This window comes from Bufo gargarizans, chromosome 11, assembly GCF_014858855.1.
Source record: "Bufo gargarizans isolate SCDJY-AF-19 chromosome 11, ASM1485885v1, whole genome shotgun sequence".
Lineage (NCBI taxonomy): Eukaryota > Metazoa > Chordata > Amphibia > Anura > Bufonidae > Bufo > Bufo gargarizans.
The window spans coordinates 74,021,277-74,040,718 of NC_058090.1; the positions used below are offsets into that span (position 1 = coordinate 74,021,277).

A 19,442-nucleotide genomic window follows, 5' to 3' on the forward strand; every position below is an offset into this window, starting at 1 on the left:
CACTGTACTCGCCTATCTCCAGAACTCCCATAGAAATGAAAGGAGCGGACGCGCACGTGTGACCGGCTGCTCCGGTCATTTCAGGGGAGCAGCAAGGGGCCCCTGTTCTGATCAGTGGGAAACTTAGGGTTAGGACCCCCACCGATCTGATAGTTATCCCCTCTCCTGTGGACAGGAGATAACTTGTACCTACTGGAATACCCCCTTAATGAGATGTCTGTGTAATGCAGACCAGATCCTGAAGAAGGGATACTCTTATCAATTCAGAATTCCCTAATAAGTTGTCTACTGGACAAGCTCTTTAATAATTCTGGAAGCAATACCATTCTCCCAGATTTCCATGGTCGCTAAATTTAGGACAAAATGAGATTGAAACATAATTTATTACATATTATGATCTTTCGCAGTGTAATTATTGAGAAGCAGTAGCAAAGATGAGGGGAAGATAATGAAGGCTTAGATACCACAGCATGCCAAAAAGTATCTCATTTTTGTCCATTCCAGGTAAGATTCATCATCAGAATTTTTTTTAAAAAAAAGAAGATACTAAAGAAAATCTGGAATTGTGCTGTATTTTACATTCAGCTGGATCTATGCAAATCAATCCGCAAACAGACAAAGATTAAGAGTCACTAAAGATGTGACTTGTGTTTTCATCGAGATATAAAAAGCTCTCAAAACAACAAGATCGAAACATTTCCACAAGCAATTCATACATGATGACAACCATCATTATAGAAATATTAAACAGTTTAATCTGATTAAAAAAGTGTGGAGTGTCCCAGTGACATTACTCAGGTGACAAACTGTGTATCGAATTGGTATCGCTGCAGACAACCATAGAAGAACATGCCAGAAGCCTTCCGATGGTCAGAAAGCAGTGTAAGCAGGAAAGTGTTCCATCAACAAGGAGCAGAAAAAAACTAAAGCGCGCTGCGCCACTATCTATAAGATTGTTTATTAAGAAACATACATAAACCCTAAATAAGAAGCTAGCTACGCGTTTCAGTGGCAAGCCGCCACCTTTATCATGCTGTCTCAGCTTCTTATTTGTATTATTTTATGTATGTTTCTAACAAACAATCTTATATAGATAGTAGAGAAGCACGCGTTTTTTTTTTTTTCTGCTCCTTGTTGAGCGAACGTGTTCCTATTTGTATTCTGGACGCCATCTGGACGATCCTTGGAAACTAGCGCAGCAGCAGAGAGACCATGCTATCCTCTAGTGTTGTGCCTGAATTTGCACAACATGACTTGGTAAAGTATTCTACCCTGAACCCTTATCGGGGAATCCTAAGGTATTTCACAAGGGAGCCCCCCAATTGTTTTGGATTTTGCAAATCAGTGTAGATAGGCATCAACCCTGACAAGAGTTCATTTTTCTCTTAGGCTATGTCCACCTGGGACCAAAATGCTGCAGAATTAGCGCTGCGACTTAACAAATCCGCAGCGACTTAATATACCTGCATGGTGGATGAGATTTTAAGAAAGCTCATCCACTCACTAACTGACCTGCGGTGCGTATTTTACATTCCTAGTATGTCAATTTATGCTGCGGTTATCCACCAAACATTTCACCTTCTGCAATACATAGGCTGAAATGCATGTCAAATCCCCATCACGGAATTGCGCAAAACCTGCCCTGTGTGGCCATACTCTTAAGAGACGAGAAGGTTTACAAAGCTGACCCAGGTCCTGGCCTAGCTTCACTAAAACCTTACAAACAGGTCCTACAGCCAGCTGAGCATCTCTTCCTTGTATCGCTGTGGATCTATAAAGGGCTTGTCAATGGATCGGATCATCAGTTCACCACAAAAAGGACATTCAGCTGCAATAATGTCGTCAAGGTCGGCTTTAATCTGTTCGCGGCTTTTCTGCCCTTTCTCCAGACTTCTACTGTCCTCTTCCTTTGCATGGGAGCGGCTTTTGGAAGGCTGGGCTGCAGCCGCCAGTTTCTTCTGCAGGTCTTCCATCTTAAACTGTTTATATTGTGGGAGGTTGGGGTAAACTGTCTGTATGAGGCAATCTGAATGGAACATGTGATTACAAAGAAAGAGATAAAAGGGGCGATTCAAAAGGGGAAAGTCACAGCCAGAACACTTATCTTGAGGATCCACCGAACCGTACTTATTTCTCATTTCTTGAATGTCTTCCCGTATTCTCTTAGCACTCAATGTAGCATCTTCCATTTCTTGCTTAAGCTCCTCAATATGCTGGTTGTAAGCTTGCAAGGAGCTGCAAATGGCTTCTTTAAAGTGGTCAATGGTCACAAAGTCTGGAAAGAATGGAAGAATATCCTCAATCTTAAGAAGGTTGCAGCTAGATAGACAAACCATGGCCTTCTTCACATCCTTCTCCTCTTGAACCACATGGCGAGCAATCTTCAGCCACAGCTTCTTCTGGAGTTCTTCGTCATCGGCTGGTAAATCTGCACAGGATTTGGCTAGATCCACATCCACCTATGGAAATTAGAACGAAAGTAAAAATTTGGAAGACAATAAAACAACTCTAACCACGTAAAAAAAAAAAAAAAAATTTTTATATATATATATATATATATATATATATATATATATATATATATATATATATTCTCTCTTACAATAACAGGCATAGCAATGACAAAATGTTTGCATGCATACAACTTAAAGAGGACCTTTCATTAGTGCATGTCTGACAAACTGGTATGCTTACCAGATGCGGCCCCCTATAGAAGCAAACACTTTAAAAAAAAAAAATAATAAACTCTGTTCCGCTGCTGTGCCCCCCGCAGTTTTTGGGCACCCGATATGCTAATTCAGAGCATCAGTACAGGGAGGACGAGCCATTTGGTTTCCTCAGTGGGCGACTTCTTCTCCCTGGCTGTGACGCAGTCCAGTCGCAGCGGACCGCTCCACTGCCAGGGAGAAGGGGACCTGTTCTTGTGAGATTTACAGGAACAGGTTGTATGCACGAGTGGAAATCTCACGAGAACAGCTCACCTTTTCCCTGGCTGTGACGTGGTCTGAAAGAGATGCCCACTGAGGAAACCAAATATCTCCTCCTCCCTGTACCGATACTCCAAATTAGAATCAGGCGCCAAAAACAGTAGGGGGCAAAGATGGGCCACGCTATCTGGTAAGCATACCAGTTGGTAATACATAAACCTGTAAAAAGGTCCTCTTTAAGAGAGAGCTTTTCTAAGCTGGAAACAGCCAGAGACTGGTTGTATTATATTATATATGACTTCATACATATGACACCATACACATTAAGGCAGGGGCGGACTGGGAACTTAAAGTGGCCCTGGAAAAAATACTAAGTGGGCCTGTTTTGTAGTCTGGTTGAAATTAATGGGCACATATTGTGGCACATTATACCACGCCAACAGAGCCAAATACCACAGTCCATCACTAAATACTGCACCATCAGCACAAATACATCCCCAAAAACTTCCACTGGCCGGCCATGAGGAGGGCTCAGGCGGCGCCCTGGGCACTGACCCACCAGGAAATTTCTCTGTAAGGTCTATGACCAATCTGCCCCTGCATTAAGGGAAATATCTTCTTGCAGTTGTCGCTATAATAATTATATCCCCGTCTGAAAAGTGAGCAATTTGTATAGGCCTATGAGTAATATATACCTTTAAAGCAAGGTCCACCGCTTCTTCATAGAGCTCCATAACTTTGTAGACATGGACACAGGCACGATGGTGCTCATGTTCGGCACATAGGCGCAGGGCATATTTTAGATCATAATAAATTCGGTTGGGGTTAGTGCCAGCTTTCTCTAGGTATATAAGCAGAGAATCGGGTAAAAACTGAGCATACAGAGACAACAGGTAGTTGTGAATGGCCTGTTCAGTTTCCCAAAGTTCATATACACAGAACTCCATGTACCTAATGGCTTCATTTATCTGAGTGCATGCGCTTTGATTGTAATTCACAAGGGCAGGGATGAGGTTCTTTGGGTCAAGTTTCTTGCCCATTTTGACCCAAGCATCAACCACTTTTTGGGGAATATGCTGCATCAGTACAGGAGAGAATTTGTAGAAGAGGTTTTTGTCTTTGTGCTTAGACAGTACATTGAGGGCTTCGTCGTAGTCATCATTTTGGCAGTGGTGGGAAACTACTCTTTCGTAGTCTTCCATAAGTACGGCAAAATAAACCATATGGTCTGTGTCTCCATGACTGGCCAGAAGATCATATATGGATGCACGGTTATTACTGAGGCATTCCCTATTTATTTTGCTGCTGAGAAAAGTTCTGAACTCCTCCCGCGTCTTCAGGTACAAGCTTCTTTTTGAGGAATCGCTTTCCAATGCTCCAAGGCGATTCAAGTACAACTCCGTTAACCAAGTTGTAAGTAGTGTGACCTGTATTTTTTCTGTAGGCTTCAGATTAGACAGCTTTTTTAAGAGGAACTCCATAAGTGCTTCCTCCTGTTTGGCTTCAATAAATTTCAGAGCTATTTCTTCAAAGTAGTTTTGAGTGAGAGCATAACACTTGGCGCTTTCTTTATATTTCTTTATCTGGAAGCAGTGCTCGGCTTCCTTGGCCAACACCATATCCATGCATTCAGGACGATCCTTACAAAACTCTTTGGCCAAGTCAAACTTGCCCATGTTCATGTACATCTTCCAAACGTCTCTAGGTTCACGTTCAACGTGGTACCTGAAGACGGCTCTCTCTGTGTGGATCCAAATCTGGCCTATAACTGGATCCTTCACCATCCTTTTCAAAGGGCCAAACTTTTCAGTAAAAATGTCTTCAAACACTACCTGGCCATTTAAAGTACAAATCGCCTTCACTCGGTCAGGAAGCAAGAGCAAGAAATGAAACTGCGTAATGACAATGGATATGGGCTTTTCAACATTAGAAGGGTACTCCCACACTTGGACATCAGTCAATACCGAGTCAGGTCGAGTAAAATCCAAATTGCCATAAAGCACACCGTTTCCCATCATCCAAGCAAATGACATTGGGTAGGTCCGAAGTTTTTGAGTGTAAAAAGCTATTTCACTATATCCAAGATTACCTGGAAATTCCTGGATGCTTGGAAGGTCATCCATAGTCTGGTTAAAAAGTGGTGCAAACCCCTGTTGCTCAGTGCCTTCCGTTATTTTGGCAGCAAACTGGAAAAGCCTTTTCCGAGTAGTTGCAATGACACAATAACGGTTTTCATATCCGCAGTTGATTTCTAGACAGCAAACTGGAGCAGGTCCAGTCTCTTCTTCCAATGTGTGAAGATAGCGAAAATACTGATCAGGATTTGTGCCAAAAAGTCCACCTTCGGTGGTTGAGATTTCTGCTTCAAATATTTGACCCTGCGCAGTGCCAACTACTATAGGTCCTGTGGTAGTATCATTCTTCTGAAACTTGTTCCATCCAATGCTTTCAATCAAGTGGCCTTTCCATCGGGAAAGTGGACGAACTTTCTGGGCATTGCGATTGAGATACAGGCATTCGCTAGTGTTCAGAGCAATCACGAGGTGTGATCCTACATTAAATACAAATCACATTCATATCAGAGGCAGAAGGTGCAAACAAAACTTAAAAACAAAACTCTTTATGCTCCTAAAGTGCATTTTAAGCAGTAGCTATTATCAGAATGGGGGTTTTGGAAGTTTGAGATCGATTATTTTAGGCTATGTTCACACTGATGTCAGAGTCTCTCTCAGCAGTCCAGGCAGAGTTCATAGACACAGAGGTATCTGATGAGGGATACATTTGATAATCTGCCGATCACTGCCTTAAAGGGGTTGTCCCATGAAAAATAGTCTACAGTTTTCAAGCCAGCACCTGGATCTGAATACTTTTGTAATGGCATGTAATTAAAGATTTTGTATAGCCAATAAGTTATTCAGTAAAATGTATCTGTGTAGCGCCACCTGCTGTTTTTTTTTTCTTATTTCGTTGACCAGCTCACTGAGAAGGATGCACATACTCAGTTTCATCCTTCATCTGCCCCCTGAGCTGCGATAGGGGGAGCTGAGACACGCCCCCTGAGCTGCGATAGCGGGAGCTGAGACACACCCCCTGAGCTGTGATAGGGAGAGCTGAGACACGCCCCCTGAGCTGCAGCAGAAAAGACACTCCCCTTGAGCTGTCAGCTTGAAATAAATCTAGCAGAGCAATGAATGGGGAGATCTCTGGATCCATGTGAGGTACAGGGCTGGTTCTAGCTTTGTTAGAAAGGGATTGTCATTTACTATATGATGTCTGATTTTCATTTTTTACATTAGTCATGAGAAGGCTATATACAGTACACCTTTTGAGGATTTTTTTTTTTGGGGGATTCCACGTTACTCATTTTTAATTGGCCTTTATTAAAAATATTGAGCTGTTCTGTCACAAAGTTTTTCTAGCTCTGTGACTGCTGCTTTCACTTTGTGCTGTCATCTAATAAACCTTCTCTCTAAACTACAGATAGGTCATAAATACTTGTTTAAGCCACATTCTTATCAGTAAGATATGAGCTGAGCTATAATGAGCGTTTAGGAGGTCAAACAGCAGAGATAAGGAGCCCGTCTGTTCCTGGTCTGACGGAAAAGACAGAAAATTCAAAGGGTGCAACTAGAGCAGCTCTGTACAGAAAAAAGGACGTCATATTTTTAATAAAGAATTTAATTAAAAAAATAATTTTTAGCTCAAAATGAGTACAATGAAATAATAAAAAGATTTCCCCCAAAGGTGTACATAGCCTTTAAAGCTCCCATACACATTTGTGTACTGACAGCCGAACCCACCAAGAGCGGTGGGTTCAGATCATAGTCTGATTAAAGGTACAGTCATGTGAAAAAATTAGGACACCCTTTGAAAGCATGTGGTTTTTTGTAACATTTTTAATAAAAGGTTATTTCATCTCCGTTTCAACAATACAGAGAGATTAAAGTAATCCAACTAAACAAAGAAAACTGAAGAAAAGTCTTTTCAAGATCTTCTGTAAATGTCATTCTACAAAAATGCCTATTCTAACTGAGGAAAAAGATAGGACACCCTTGCCCCTAATAGCGAGTGTTACCTCCTTTGGCTGAAATAACTGCAGTGAGACGGTTCTTGTAGCCATCTACCAGTCTTCGACATCGGTCTGAGGAAATTTTACCCCACTCCTCAATGCAGAACTTTTTCAGCTGTGAGATGTTTGAGGGGTTTCTTGCACGTACAGCCCTTTTCAAGTCACCCCACAGCATCTCAATGGGATTCAAATCTGGACTTTGACTTGGCCATTCCAGGACTCTCCATTTCTTCTTTTTCAGCCAATCTTTGGTTGATTTACTAGTATGTTTTGGGTCATTGTCATGTTGCATGGTCCAGTTCCGCTTCAGCTTTAATTTTCTAACTGATGGTCTCACATGTTCTTCAAGCACCTTCTGATACACAGTAGAATTCATCGTGGATTCTATGATGGTGAGCTGACCAGGTCCTGCTGCAGCAAAGCAGCCCCAAACCATGACACTTCCACCTCCATGCTTCACAGTTGGTATGAGGTTCTTTTCTTGGAATGCTGTGTTTGGTTTACGCCAAACATGTCCTCTGCTGTTGTGTCCAAATAATTCAATTTTGGACTCATCTGTCCAAAGAACATTATTCCAGAAGTCCTGGTCTTTGTCAACTTTATCTCTGGCAAATGTCAGTCTGGCCTCGATGTTTCTCTTGGAAAGCAAAGGTTTCCTCCTTGCACACCTCCCATGCAAGTTAAACTTGTACAGTCTCTTTCTGATTGTAGAGGCATGTACTTCTACATCAACAGTAGCCAGAGCCTGCTGTAGTTCTCGAGATGACACTTTAGGGTTTTTGGAGACCTCTTTTAGCATCTTGCGGTCTGCTCTTGGGGTGAACTGGCTGGGGCGACCAGTCCTGGGCATGTTGGCAGTTGTTTTGAAAGCCCTCCACTTGTAGACTATCTTCCGGACAGTGGAATGGCTGATTTCAAAATCTTTTGAGATCTTTTTAAATCCCTTCCCAGACTCATAGGCTGCTACAATCTTTTTTCTGAAGTCCTCTGACAGCTCTTTTGCTCTCACCATGGTGCTCACTCTCACTTCAACAGTCAGGAGCACACCAAACTAAATGTCTGAGGTTTAAATAGGGCAAGCCTCATTCAACATGCAGAGTAACGATCTACTAATTATGTGCACCTGGTGTGATATACCTGTGTGAGATCTGAGCCAATTTAAAAGGGAATACATGTGAGGGTGTCCTATCTTTTTCCTCAGTTAGAATAGGCATTTTTGTAGAATGACATTTACAGAAGATCTTGAAAAGACTTTTCTTCAGTTTTCTTTGTTTAGTTGGATTACTTTAATCTCTCTGTATTGTTGAAACGGAGATGAAATAACCTTTTATTAAAAATGTTACAAAAAACCACATGCTTTCAAAGGGTGTCCTAATTTTTTCACATGACTGTATATAGTGTATAGGGAGGCCCTGACTCCTGACATATGATGTCAGGGGAAAGAAGGATCAGCGAAATGAATAAGGGTCCATTCAGACGTCCGTAGTGTATTGCAGATCCGCAATACATAGGACAGGCACCCCTATAGAAATGCCTATTCTTGTCCACAATTGCAGACAAGAATAGGACATGTTCTATTTTTTGGGGAAGCCGTGGACCGGAAGTACAGAGCCGTGGACCGGAAACGCGGATGCGGACAGCACAATGTGTGCTGTCCGCATCGTTTCCGTCCCCATTGAGAATGAATGGGTGTGCATCCATTCCGCAGAATTGCGGAACGGTTGCGGACTCATTCTACGGACGTGTGAATGGAGCCTAACTTTTATCTGATCTTTCTGTTCTTCAAGGACATAGGCTGCTGCCAGATGTGTCTGACAGCAGTGTTCTCCTCTCTCCCCTTCATCTTCATTAGAGTCCAGTGTTTCAGAGTACATTGTTTAGCAGCTGAATGTTGGCTAGCCTGCCATGTGACCTTCCTTTTCTACGTTCATCTACTTTGGAGAGGCGGCACAGTGTTATTACAACTACTTCATCCCATCTCTGCTCCATGCCCTGCATGGGCATCATGACCCCTTCACACAGCTGAGCAGCAGGAGTGCCGGAAGTCAGACCCCCATCGATCTGATAGTGATGACCTATCCTGAGCATAGCCCATCAATATTACTCCACTGCACAACCATTTTATAAAGACTGTCTCAGAGGACGCCTTACGGACTGTACTAGCAGGCTGGGTTCACATCACATATCCATCTGCTTAGCAGATCTGTTAACAGATACCCAAATAGATGCCAATGGAAGACCGTCCATAAGCATCCATTGTGTATATGTCATTTGGGCATTGGTTAAATGGATCTGCTATGCAGATGATTGAAACCGAATGTGCACCGAGCCTAACATATAACATGTATCAAGATTAAAAACATATTCATCATTACCTGAAGGATCCAAGAACATTTTGTGAACTTTGAAATCATCTTTACGACCCAGTTCTACTTGGTTTGGCTGGTCAGCTTTCACCAGATCAATCCTTCGGGAAAAGAAAAGTACACATCAGTATCAAAAGAGGGACATGTGGCGGGATGAGCTGTGGCAAATTCTTTCACTTAAAGGGCTTTTCTGCTTTCCCCATATTGATGGCCCATCATCAGATCGGCGGAGGTCCGACATCAAATCAGCGAGCAGGTGTAAATACAGCGCCTCCATCCTGGGGGTCCTCTGCCTACAACTACAGCTTTTTCTGCACTTTTATTGATAGGGCGAGGTGTGATGGCGTTTTCACTGCCTGGCCCTCTCAAAGGGCAAAGGGCTCGGCAGTTGCACCTCTAGGTGTAAAGGTAACGCCCCCGTTGCTCCTAAAGGCTCATTTGCATACATTAAGACATCACTTTTCTCAGCAATGTGGATACATATGAACATGGGACCAACACAGATGCCTTCAGCGCTTGGCACATGTAACAGGTCAGCCAGTGTCATAGGTACAAATCTGCTGACAGATGCCCTTTAAGTCCGTTTTTGACAATCCTGATTTGTTAGTTTTTAGCCGCTCAACTGTATTGTGAAGTAGTGTCTGGGAGTAACATCATCTCAGCTACGTGGACTCAAAGACTGACACCAGCAAAGGCTGCAACACATACGTTCCATCGCTCACTCCCAAGTGTAAATCTGCCTCTGAAAGTGACACTAGCACAAGAGTTGTGCATCAGGAGGTTCACAAATGGGCTTCCACATAAGTGCAATGTCAGCTGTCTGCTGGATCGGTGTAAGACATCATGGCTGACCTCTGGCGTAGTGGAACCTATCCGAGGGCAGCATAGCCTGGTGACAGGTATCCACGGCCAAACGCTGGGTCACTTACTTGCACTAACCAAGGCGTCTTTTCTACAATCTGTACTGAGCAGCCCCAGCAAGAGCTTGATATTCCTAATAGTCATGAGTTCCTGGCTCTCCACTGACAGCTCTCTTACTTCAGGATACTGGTAGGACCCCCAAGCTGTGATTGCTGCAGAAGACCACAAGGTGACATACGGAAGAGACAGTTACATACGTACCGGAGAACCGTCTCCTTCCCCAGGCTCATGCACAGCTGATTGTTACACACCACCATGCTATTAATGTTTTCTGGAGGAGTGAAGTCAATCCGTTGCTTATTGAATATTGGCGTCTCCTTCTCTAAGCGAGCATTAACATAACCTAAAAAAAAGAAGAACAGGAGAGAAAAAAGGGTAAAACTTTACTCCTGTAACAGTTGAAGTTCCAGGTTCTACGTCCACCTCATGGCCCAATGATAACTCCTGGTCTCAAGCGCCTCAGCACTATCATAGGGACAGTAAGAGGATCCACATCAATGTCTACATGCAAAGGCCCGTTAGAGGATGTCCATTTGGGGCTGCCCATATTACACTCCTGTGAGACCATCCTACCTGCCCTGAAATATGGAAGGTCAAGTGGAGAAAGACAAACAGGACGCCATCTCTCATAATAGGATTCAGCCGTTAGGCTATGTTCACATCACGTTTGTAGTTGCACTAGGCGGATGGAACCCAAGAGGGTGTGCTACTGGCCTCCGTCTGGCTGGTGTACACCAGTATACTGCATTATCAAACCTTACTGACGGCATCCAGTAAGAAAATGTAAGCATTAAGGGGGTCATTTATCAAACTGGTGTAAAGCAGACCTGACTTAGTTGGCCATAGCAACCAATCAGATTCCACCTTTAATTTTTTACAGCTCCTTTGGAAAATAAAAGTTGGATTCCGATTGGTTGCCATGGGCAACTAAGCCAGTTCTACTTTACACCAGTTTGATAAATGACCCCATAAATGCCCAATTTTTTTTTTGACAATGGAACCCTATGGGTGAGGGATTACACCATAAGGCTTCCGTTTAATGTATAGGCCATGGCGTGCGTCTTAAATCGATCCCATAAACGTGATATGAAGATAGCCTAAGAGGCTGTTCACATCTCGTTTTTGCTGTACGTCAGAAGGCTACAATTTTGGGGTTATCCATTCTTTAACAGATACCATTTTCCATTCTATAAGATACACATTTTTCCCCTAAAGTGGGAGGAAAATATCAGTGCGTCTTATGGTGCGAATACATATTATGGAACCGCTCATTAGTGCCGGAGGACCGGGAAGCGGTGAATGCAGCGCTCCCTGGGCTCTGTACTCACCGCTTCCTGGTCCTCAGCCGCTCGCTGTGCCGTGACTTCACGCTGTGTGCATCGGGTCACCGCACAGCACGCAGCAGGAAGAGGAGCAGCGGTGGCATCCGGAGCTGGAGCAGTAAATTAAATTTTGTTAATCTGATCTGAGCGTGGGGGTCATCCACGTGGAGGTCTGATCTGAGGTCCGATTGGGGGACTTATTAACACTGGGGGTCTGAGTGCTGATTAACATTGGGGGTCTGATGAAAAATATTTTTCTTATCGTCCTCCTCTAAAACGTAGGTGCGTCCTATAGGCTGGAAAAAACTGAACGTTTATCGGATGTGCATATTTGTCAATACGTTTGTGTCTGTTTTTTAACCCCAAACGTATACGTTTTTGTAATTATTTTTTTTAAATAAAGATTTGAATGCATTCTCTGAAAAAAAATGGATATGTCTTTTCCATACATCTCCCCTTCACTGTAATGTATATAAAAAAAATATAAATAATACAGAAACATGAACAATGACAAATGGAGTCAAAACTATGCCCAATTATAGACTATGGGTACGTAATGCCATACGTTTTTTCTGTTTAAAAACGTATCCACTTGATGTACAGCAAAGAACGAGAAGTGAACAGCCCCTCCTTCTGTTATGGAGAACAATGGCGCAGTAGGAGAATACATTTGTATATACCGTCAGACCAGTCTATAGAGATCTGATCATCAGAGATATGCGTTTGTGCTATGGCCATCTGAAACTGGACTTTGGGCAATCTCTTAAAGGGGTTGTCTCACTTCAGCAAATAGCATTTATTATGTAGAGGAAGTTACTACAAGACACTAATGTATTGTGATGGTCCATATTGCCTCCTTTGCTGGCTGGATTCATGGTTCCATCACATTATATACTGCTTGTTTCCATGGTTACGACCACCCTGCAATCCAGGAGCGGTGGTCGTGCTTCTACGCTATAGGAAATAGGACTAGCCTATGTGAGCTCCCACGGTCCCAGGGCTTTTCCCTATAGTGTGCAAGCATGACCACCACTGATGGATTACGGAGTGGTCGTATCTATGGAAACGAGCAATGTATAATGTGATGGAAAAATGAATCCAGCCAGCAAAGGAGGCAATATAGACAATCACAATACATTAGTAAGTGCCTTGTATTAACCTTTCTCTACATGATAAATGCCACTCGCTGAAGTGACACAACCCCTTTAATGTCATGATTCAGGGGAGAAGTCCTATCACCACAGATGCATTGCTGACACATGGAGCAGATGCCCACATCAGTAGGATCCATGATGCCAGTCCCCTCAGCCTGGAGGACATGGATGTAAGGCCAGCACACAGCCCGCACTACCACACACAATAAACCACATAAACCTCCAGCCAAACAGAAAGGTCTGCAGCCATGTCCTGCTCTGCCATAGCGACACCCACCAGAAAGAAGGATGCCGGGGCCTCTGCTCTGGCTCGGGAAGTTATCACGGGACAAAGAGTTCTCGTATTCTTCCAGGATGGAGGCCATGGTCGGTACCGAGTCCAACCGAACAGCCTGTCAGCTAAACGAACGACTTCCGGTGTGTCCGTAAGTCATGTGATCCGTCAACTCAGGCCTGCCGGAAACGTCATGGTCATGTGACCGCCTGTTTAGTCTCCGCGCGACAGCGCCTGATATCGTCACGTGTGTATATGCGTGCTACGTCACCAACGCTGGGACTATAAAGGGGAGGGCTGCGTCACCAATACTGAGTGTGTATGGGGGGGATGTGTCTCCAATGCTGGGAGTATAAAGGGGAGGGCTGTGTCACCAATACTGATAGTGTGTATCGGGGGCTGCGTCACCAATACTGAGTGTGTATGGGGGGGGGGGAATGTGTCTCCAATGCTGGGAGTATAAAGGGGAGGGCTGTGTCACCAATACTGATAGTCTGTATCGGGGGCTGCGTCACCAATACTGAGTGTGTATGGGGGGGAATGTGTCTCCAATGCTGGGACTATAAAGGGGAGGGCTGCGTCACCAATACTGATAGTGTGTATGGGGGGGAATGTGTCTCCAATACTGGGACTATAAAGGGGGGGGCTGCGTCACCAATACTGAGTGTGTGTATCGGGGGATGTGTCACCAATACTGAGAGTGTGTATCGGGGGCTGCGTCAACAATACTGAGTGTGTATGGGGGGGATGTGTCTCCAATGCTGGGACTATAAAGGGGAGGGCTGTGTCACTAATACTGATAGTGTGTATCGGGGGCTGCGTCACCAATACTGAGTGTGTATGGGGGGGGGGATGTGTCTCCAATGCTGGGACTATAAAGGGGAGGGCTGCGTCACCAATACTGAGTGTGTATGGGGGGGATGTGTCTCCAATGCTGGGACTATAAAGGGGAGGGCTGCGTCACCAATACTGATAGTCTGTATCGGGGGCTGTGTTACCAATACTGGGACTATAAAGGGGAGGGCTGCATCACCAATACTGAGTGTGTGTATCGGGGGATGTGTCACCAATACTGAGAGTGTGTATCGGGGGCTGCGTCAACAATACTGAGTGTGTATGGGGGGGGATGTGTCTCCAATGCTGGGACTATAAAGGGGAGGGCTGTGTCACTAATACTGATAGTGTGTATCGGGGGCTGCGTCACCAATACTGAGTGTGTATGGGGGGGGGGGGATGTGTCTCCAATGCTGGGACTATAAAGGGGAGGGCTGCGTCACCAATACTGAGTGTGTATGGGGGGGGGGATGTGTCTCCAATGCTGGGACTATAAAGGGGAGGGCTGCGTCACCAATACTGATAGTCTGTATCGGGGGCTGTGTTACCAATACTGGGACTATAAAGGGGAGGGCTGCATCACCAATACTGAGTGTGTGTATCGGGGGATGTGTCACCAATACTGAGAGTGTGTATCGGGGGCTGCGTCAACAATACTGAGTGTGTATGGGGGGGGATGTGTCTCCAATGCTGGGACTATAAAGGGGAGGGCTGTGTCACTAATACTGATAGTGTGTATCGGGGGCTGCGTCACCAATACTGAGTGTGTATGGGGGGGGGGGGATGTGTCTCCAATGCTGGGACTATAAAGGGGAGGGCTGCGTCACCAATACTGAGTGTGTATGGGGGGGGGGATGTGTCTCCAATGCTGGGACTATAAAGGGGAGGGCTGCGTCACCAATACTGAGTGTGTATGGGGGGGATGTGTCTCCAATGCTGGGACTATAAAGGGGAGGGCTGTGTCACCAATACTGATAGTGTGTATCGGGGGCTGTGTTACCAATACTGGGACTATAAAGGGGAGGGCTGCGTCACCAATACTGATAGTCTGTATCGGGGGCTGTGTCACCAATACTGGGACTATAAAGGGGAGGGCTGTGTCACCAATACTGATAGTCTGTATCGGGGGCTGTGTTACCAATACTTGGACTATAAAGGGGTGGGCTGCGTCACCAATACTGATAGTGTGTATCGGGGGCTGTGTTACCAATACTGGGACTATAAAGGGGAGGGCTGTGTCACCAATACTGATAGTGTGTATCGGGGGCTGTGTTACCAATACTGGGACTATAAAGGGGAGGGCTGTGTCACCAATACTGATAGTGTGTATCGGGGGCTGTGTCACCAATACTGGGACTATAAAGGGGAGGGCTGTGTCATCAATACTGATAGTGTGTATCGGGGGCTGTGTTACCAATACTGGGACTATAAAGGGGAGGGCTGCGTCACCAATACTGATAGTGTGTATCGGGGGCTGTGTCACCAATACTGGGACTATAAAGGGGAGGGCTGTGTCACCAATACTGATAGTGTGTATCGGGGGCTGTGTTACCAATACTGGAAATATAAAGGGGAGGGCTGCGTCACCAATACTGATAGTCTGTATCGGGGGCTGTGTCACCAATACTGGGACTATAAAGGGGAGGGCTGTGTCACCAATACTGATAGTGTGTATCGGGGGCTGTGTTACCAATACTGGAAATATAAAGGGGAGGGCTGCGTCACCAATACTGAGTGTGTATGGGGGGATGTGTCTCCAATGCTGGGAGTATAAAGGGGAGGGCTGCGTCACCAATACTGATAGTGTGTATCGGGGGCTGTGTTACCAATACTGGGACTATAAAGGGGAGGGCTGTGTCACCAATACTGATAGTGTGTATCGGGGGCTGTGTTACCAATACTGGGACTATAAAGGGGAGGGCTGTGTCACCAATACTGATAGTCTGTATCGGGGGCTGTGTTACCAATACTGGGACTATAAAGGGGAGGGCTGCGTCACCAATACTGATAGTGTGTATCGGGGGCTGTGTTACCAATACTGGGACTATAAAGGGGAGGGCTGTGTCACCAATACTGATAGTGTGTATCGGGGGCTGTGTTACCAATACTGGGACTATAAAGGGGAGGGCTGCGTCACCAATACTGATAGTGTGTATCGGGGGCTGTGTTACCAATACTGGGACTATAAAGGGGAGGGCTGTGTCATCAATACTGATAGTCTGTATCGGGGGCTGTGTCACCAATACTGGGACTATAAAGGGGAGGGCTGCGTCACCAATACTGATAGTGTGTATCGGGGGCTGTGTTACCAATACTGGGACTATAAAGGGGAGGGCTGTGTCACCAATACTGATAGTGTGTATCGGGGGCTGTGTTACCAATACTGGGACTATAAAGGGGAGGGCTGTGTCACCAATACTTGGACTATAAAGGGGAGGGCTGTGTCACCAATACTGATAGTCTGTATCGGGGGCTGTGTCACCAATACTGGGACTATAAAGGGGAGGGCTGTGTCATCAATACTGATAGTGTGTATCGGGGGCTGTGTCACCAATACTGGGACTATAAAGGGGAGGGCTGTGTCACCAATACTGATAGTCTGTATCGGGGGCTGTGTCACCAATACTGGGACTATAAAGGGGAGGGCTGCGTCACCAATACTGATAGTGTGTATCGGGGGCTGTGTCACCAATACTGGGACTATAAAGGGGAGGGCTGCGTCACCAATACTGATAGTGTGTATCGGGGGCTGTGTCACCAATACTGGGACTATAAAGGGGAGGGCTGTGTCACCAATACTGATAGTCTGTATGGGGGGATGTGTCTCCAATACTGGAAATATAAAGGGGTGGGCTGCGTCACCAATACTGATAGTGTGTATCGGGGGCTGTGTCACCAATACTTGGACTATAAAGGGGAGGGCTGTGTCACCAATACTGATAGTGTGTATCGGGGGCTGTGTTACCAATACTGGGACTATAAAGGGGAGGGCTGTGTCACCAATACTGATAGTCTGTATCGGGGGCTGTGTCACCAATACTGGGACTATAAAGGGGAGGGCTGTGTCATCAATACTGATAGTCTGTATCGGGGGCTGTGTTACCAATACTGGGACTATAAAGGGGAGGGCTGTGTCACCAATACTGATAGTCTGTATCGGGGGCTGTGTCACCAATACTGGGACTATAAAGGGGAGGGCTGTGTCACCAATACTGATAGTGTGTATCGGGGGCTGTGTTACCAATACTGGGACTATAAAGGGGAGGGCTGTGTCATCAATACTGATAGTGTGTATCGGGGGCTGTGTCACCAATACTGGGACTATAAAGGGGAGGGCTGCGTCACCAATACTGATAGTCTGTATCGGGGGCTGTGTCACCAATACTGGGACTATAAAGGGGAGGGCTGCGTCACCAATACTGATAGTGTGTATCGGGGGCTGTGTTACCAATACTGGGACTATAAAGGGGAGGGCTGCGTCACCAATACTGATAGTGTGTATCGGGGGCTGTGTCACCAATACTGGGACTATAAAGGGGAGGGCTGTGTCATCAATACTGATAGTGTGTATCGGGGGCTGTGTCACCAATACTGGGACTATAAAGGGGAGGGCTGCGTCACCAATACTGATAGTGTGTATCGGGGGCTGTGTCACCAATACTGGGACTATAAAGGGGAGGGCTGTGTCATCAATACTGATAGTGTGTATCGGGGGCTGTGTCACCAATACTGGGACTATAAAGGGGAGGGCTGTGTCATCAATACTGATAGTGTGTATCGGGGGCTGTGTCACCAATACTGGGACTATAAAGGGGAGGGCTGCGTCACCAATACTGATAGTGTGTATCGGGGGCTGTGTCACCAATACTGGGACTATAAAGGGGAGGGCTGCGTCACCAATACTGATAGTGTGTATCGGGGGCTGTGTCACCAATACTGGGACTATAAAGGGGGAGGGCTGCGTCACCAATACTGATAGTGTGTATCGGGGGCTGTGTTACCAATACTGGGAGAATGAATGGGGAAGGCGGGGGGTATGTGTCACCAATGCTGCTAGTATGTGTGGGGGGGCTGTGTCACCATTGCTGGGAGTATTTATGGGGAGGGGGGGGTGATGTGTCACCATTACTGGGAGTATGTATGGGGGGGATGTGTCACGAATGCTGGGAGTATGTATGGGGGGGTGTCACCAATGCTGGGAGTATGTATGGGGGGGGGGGGGGATGTGTCAGCAGTACTGGGAGTATGTATGGGGGACGATGTGTCACCACTGCTGGGAGTATGTATGGGGGACGATGTGTCACCACTGCTGGGAGTATGTATGGGGGACGATGTGTCACCACTGCTGGGAGTATGTATGGGGGACGATGTGTCATGCACCTGAGGTGTAAGAGTGGTGTCGGCCGATCTAAAAATGGAGGAGAACGAAGCGCTCACACACACATAGTTGTCTATCTTCACAGCAGGACACGGGCTCATAGACTCTCTATTGAGCCTGCCTTCAGAGAGTGTGCTTTGTGTGATCGGCAGGGGTCTCAGGGCGCTGGCCCCCACAATATGTCCTTGTACAGGTCCTTCAAAAAAAATTAGCATATTGTGATAAAGTTCATTATTTTCTGTAATGTACTGATAAACATTAGACTTTCATATATTTTAGATTCATTACACACCAACTGAAGTAGTTCAAGCCTTTTATTGTTTTAATATTGATGATTTTGGCATACAGCTCATGAAAACCCAAAATTCCTATCTAAAAAAATTAGCATATCATGAAAAGGTTCTCTAAACGAGCTATTAACCTAATCATCTGAATCAACTAATTAACTCTAAACACCTGCAAAAGATTCCTGAGGCTTCTAAAAACTCCCAGCCTGGTTCATTACTCAAAACCGCAATCATGGGTAAGACTGCCGACCTGACTGCTGTCCAGAAGGCCATCATTGACACCCTCAAGCAAGAGGGTAAGACACAGAAAGAAATTTCTGAAGGAATAGGCTGTTCCCAGAGCGCTGTATCAAGGCACCTCAGTGGGAAGTCTGTGGGAAGGAAAAAGTGTGGCAGAAAACGCTGCACAACGAGAAGAGGTGACCGGACCCTGAGGAAGATTGTGGAGAAGGACCGATTCCAGACCTTGGGGGACCTGCGGAAGCAGTAGACTGAGTCTGGAGTAGAAACATCCAGAGCCACCGTGTACAGGCGTGTGCAGGAAATGGGCTACAGGTGCCGCATTCCCCAGAAACAGCGGCAGAAGCGCCTGACCTGGGCTACAGAGAAGCAGCACTGGACTGTTGCATGTCATTCGGAAGGTGCCAGAGTCTGGAGGAAGACTGGGGAGCGGGAAATGCCAAAATGCCTGAAGTCCAGTGTCAAGTACCCACAGTCAGTGATGGTCTGGGGTGCCATGTCAGCTGCTGGTGTTGGTCCACTGTGTTTTATCAAGGGCAGGGTCAATGCAGCCGCTATCAGGAGATTTTGGAGCACTTCATGCTTCCATCTGCTGAAAAGCTTTATGGAGATGAAGATGTCATTTTTCAGCACGACCTGGCACCTGCTCACAGTGCCAAAACCACTGGTA

At 45.7% G+C, this 19,442-nt stretch overlaps 1 protein-coding gene across 1 annotated transcript; it reads right to left on the reverse strand.

Moving 5' to 3' along the window:
* Positions 1–364: 364 nt before the first annotated feature.
* On the reverse strand, positions 365–13,193 carry VPS18 (VPS18 core subunit of CORVET and HOPS complexes). The gene is made up of 5 exons (XM_044272364.1): positions 13,037–13,193; positions 10,485–10,626; positions 9,372–9,463; positions 3,623–5,478; positions 365–2,459 (listed from the first exon to the last, which is right to left on the reverse strand). The coding sequence occupies exons 1-5, from the start codon at positions 13,122–13,124 to the stop codon at positions 1,731–1,733; spliced, it is 2,907 nt and encodes a 968-aa protein (XP_044128299.1). The 5' UTR covers positions 13,125–13,193; the 3' UTR covers positions 365–1,730.
* Between the last annotated feature and the right edge of the window lie 6,249 nt (positions 13,194–19,442).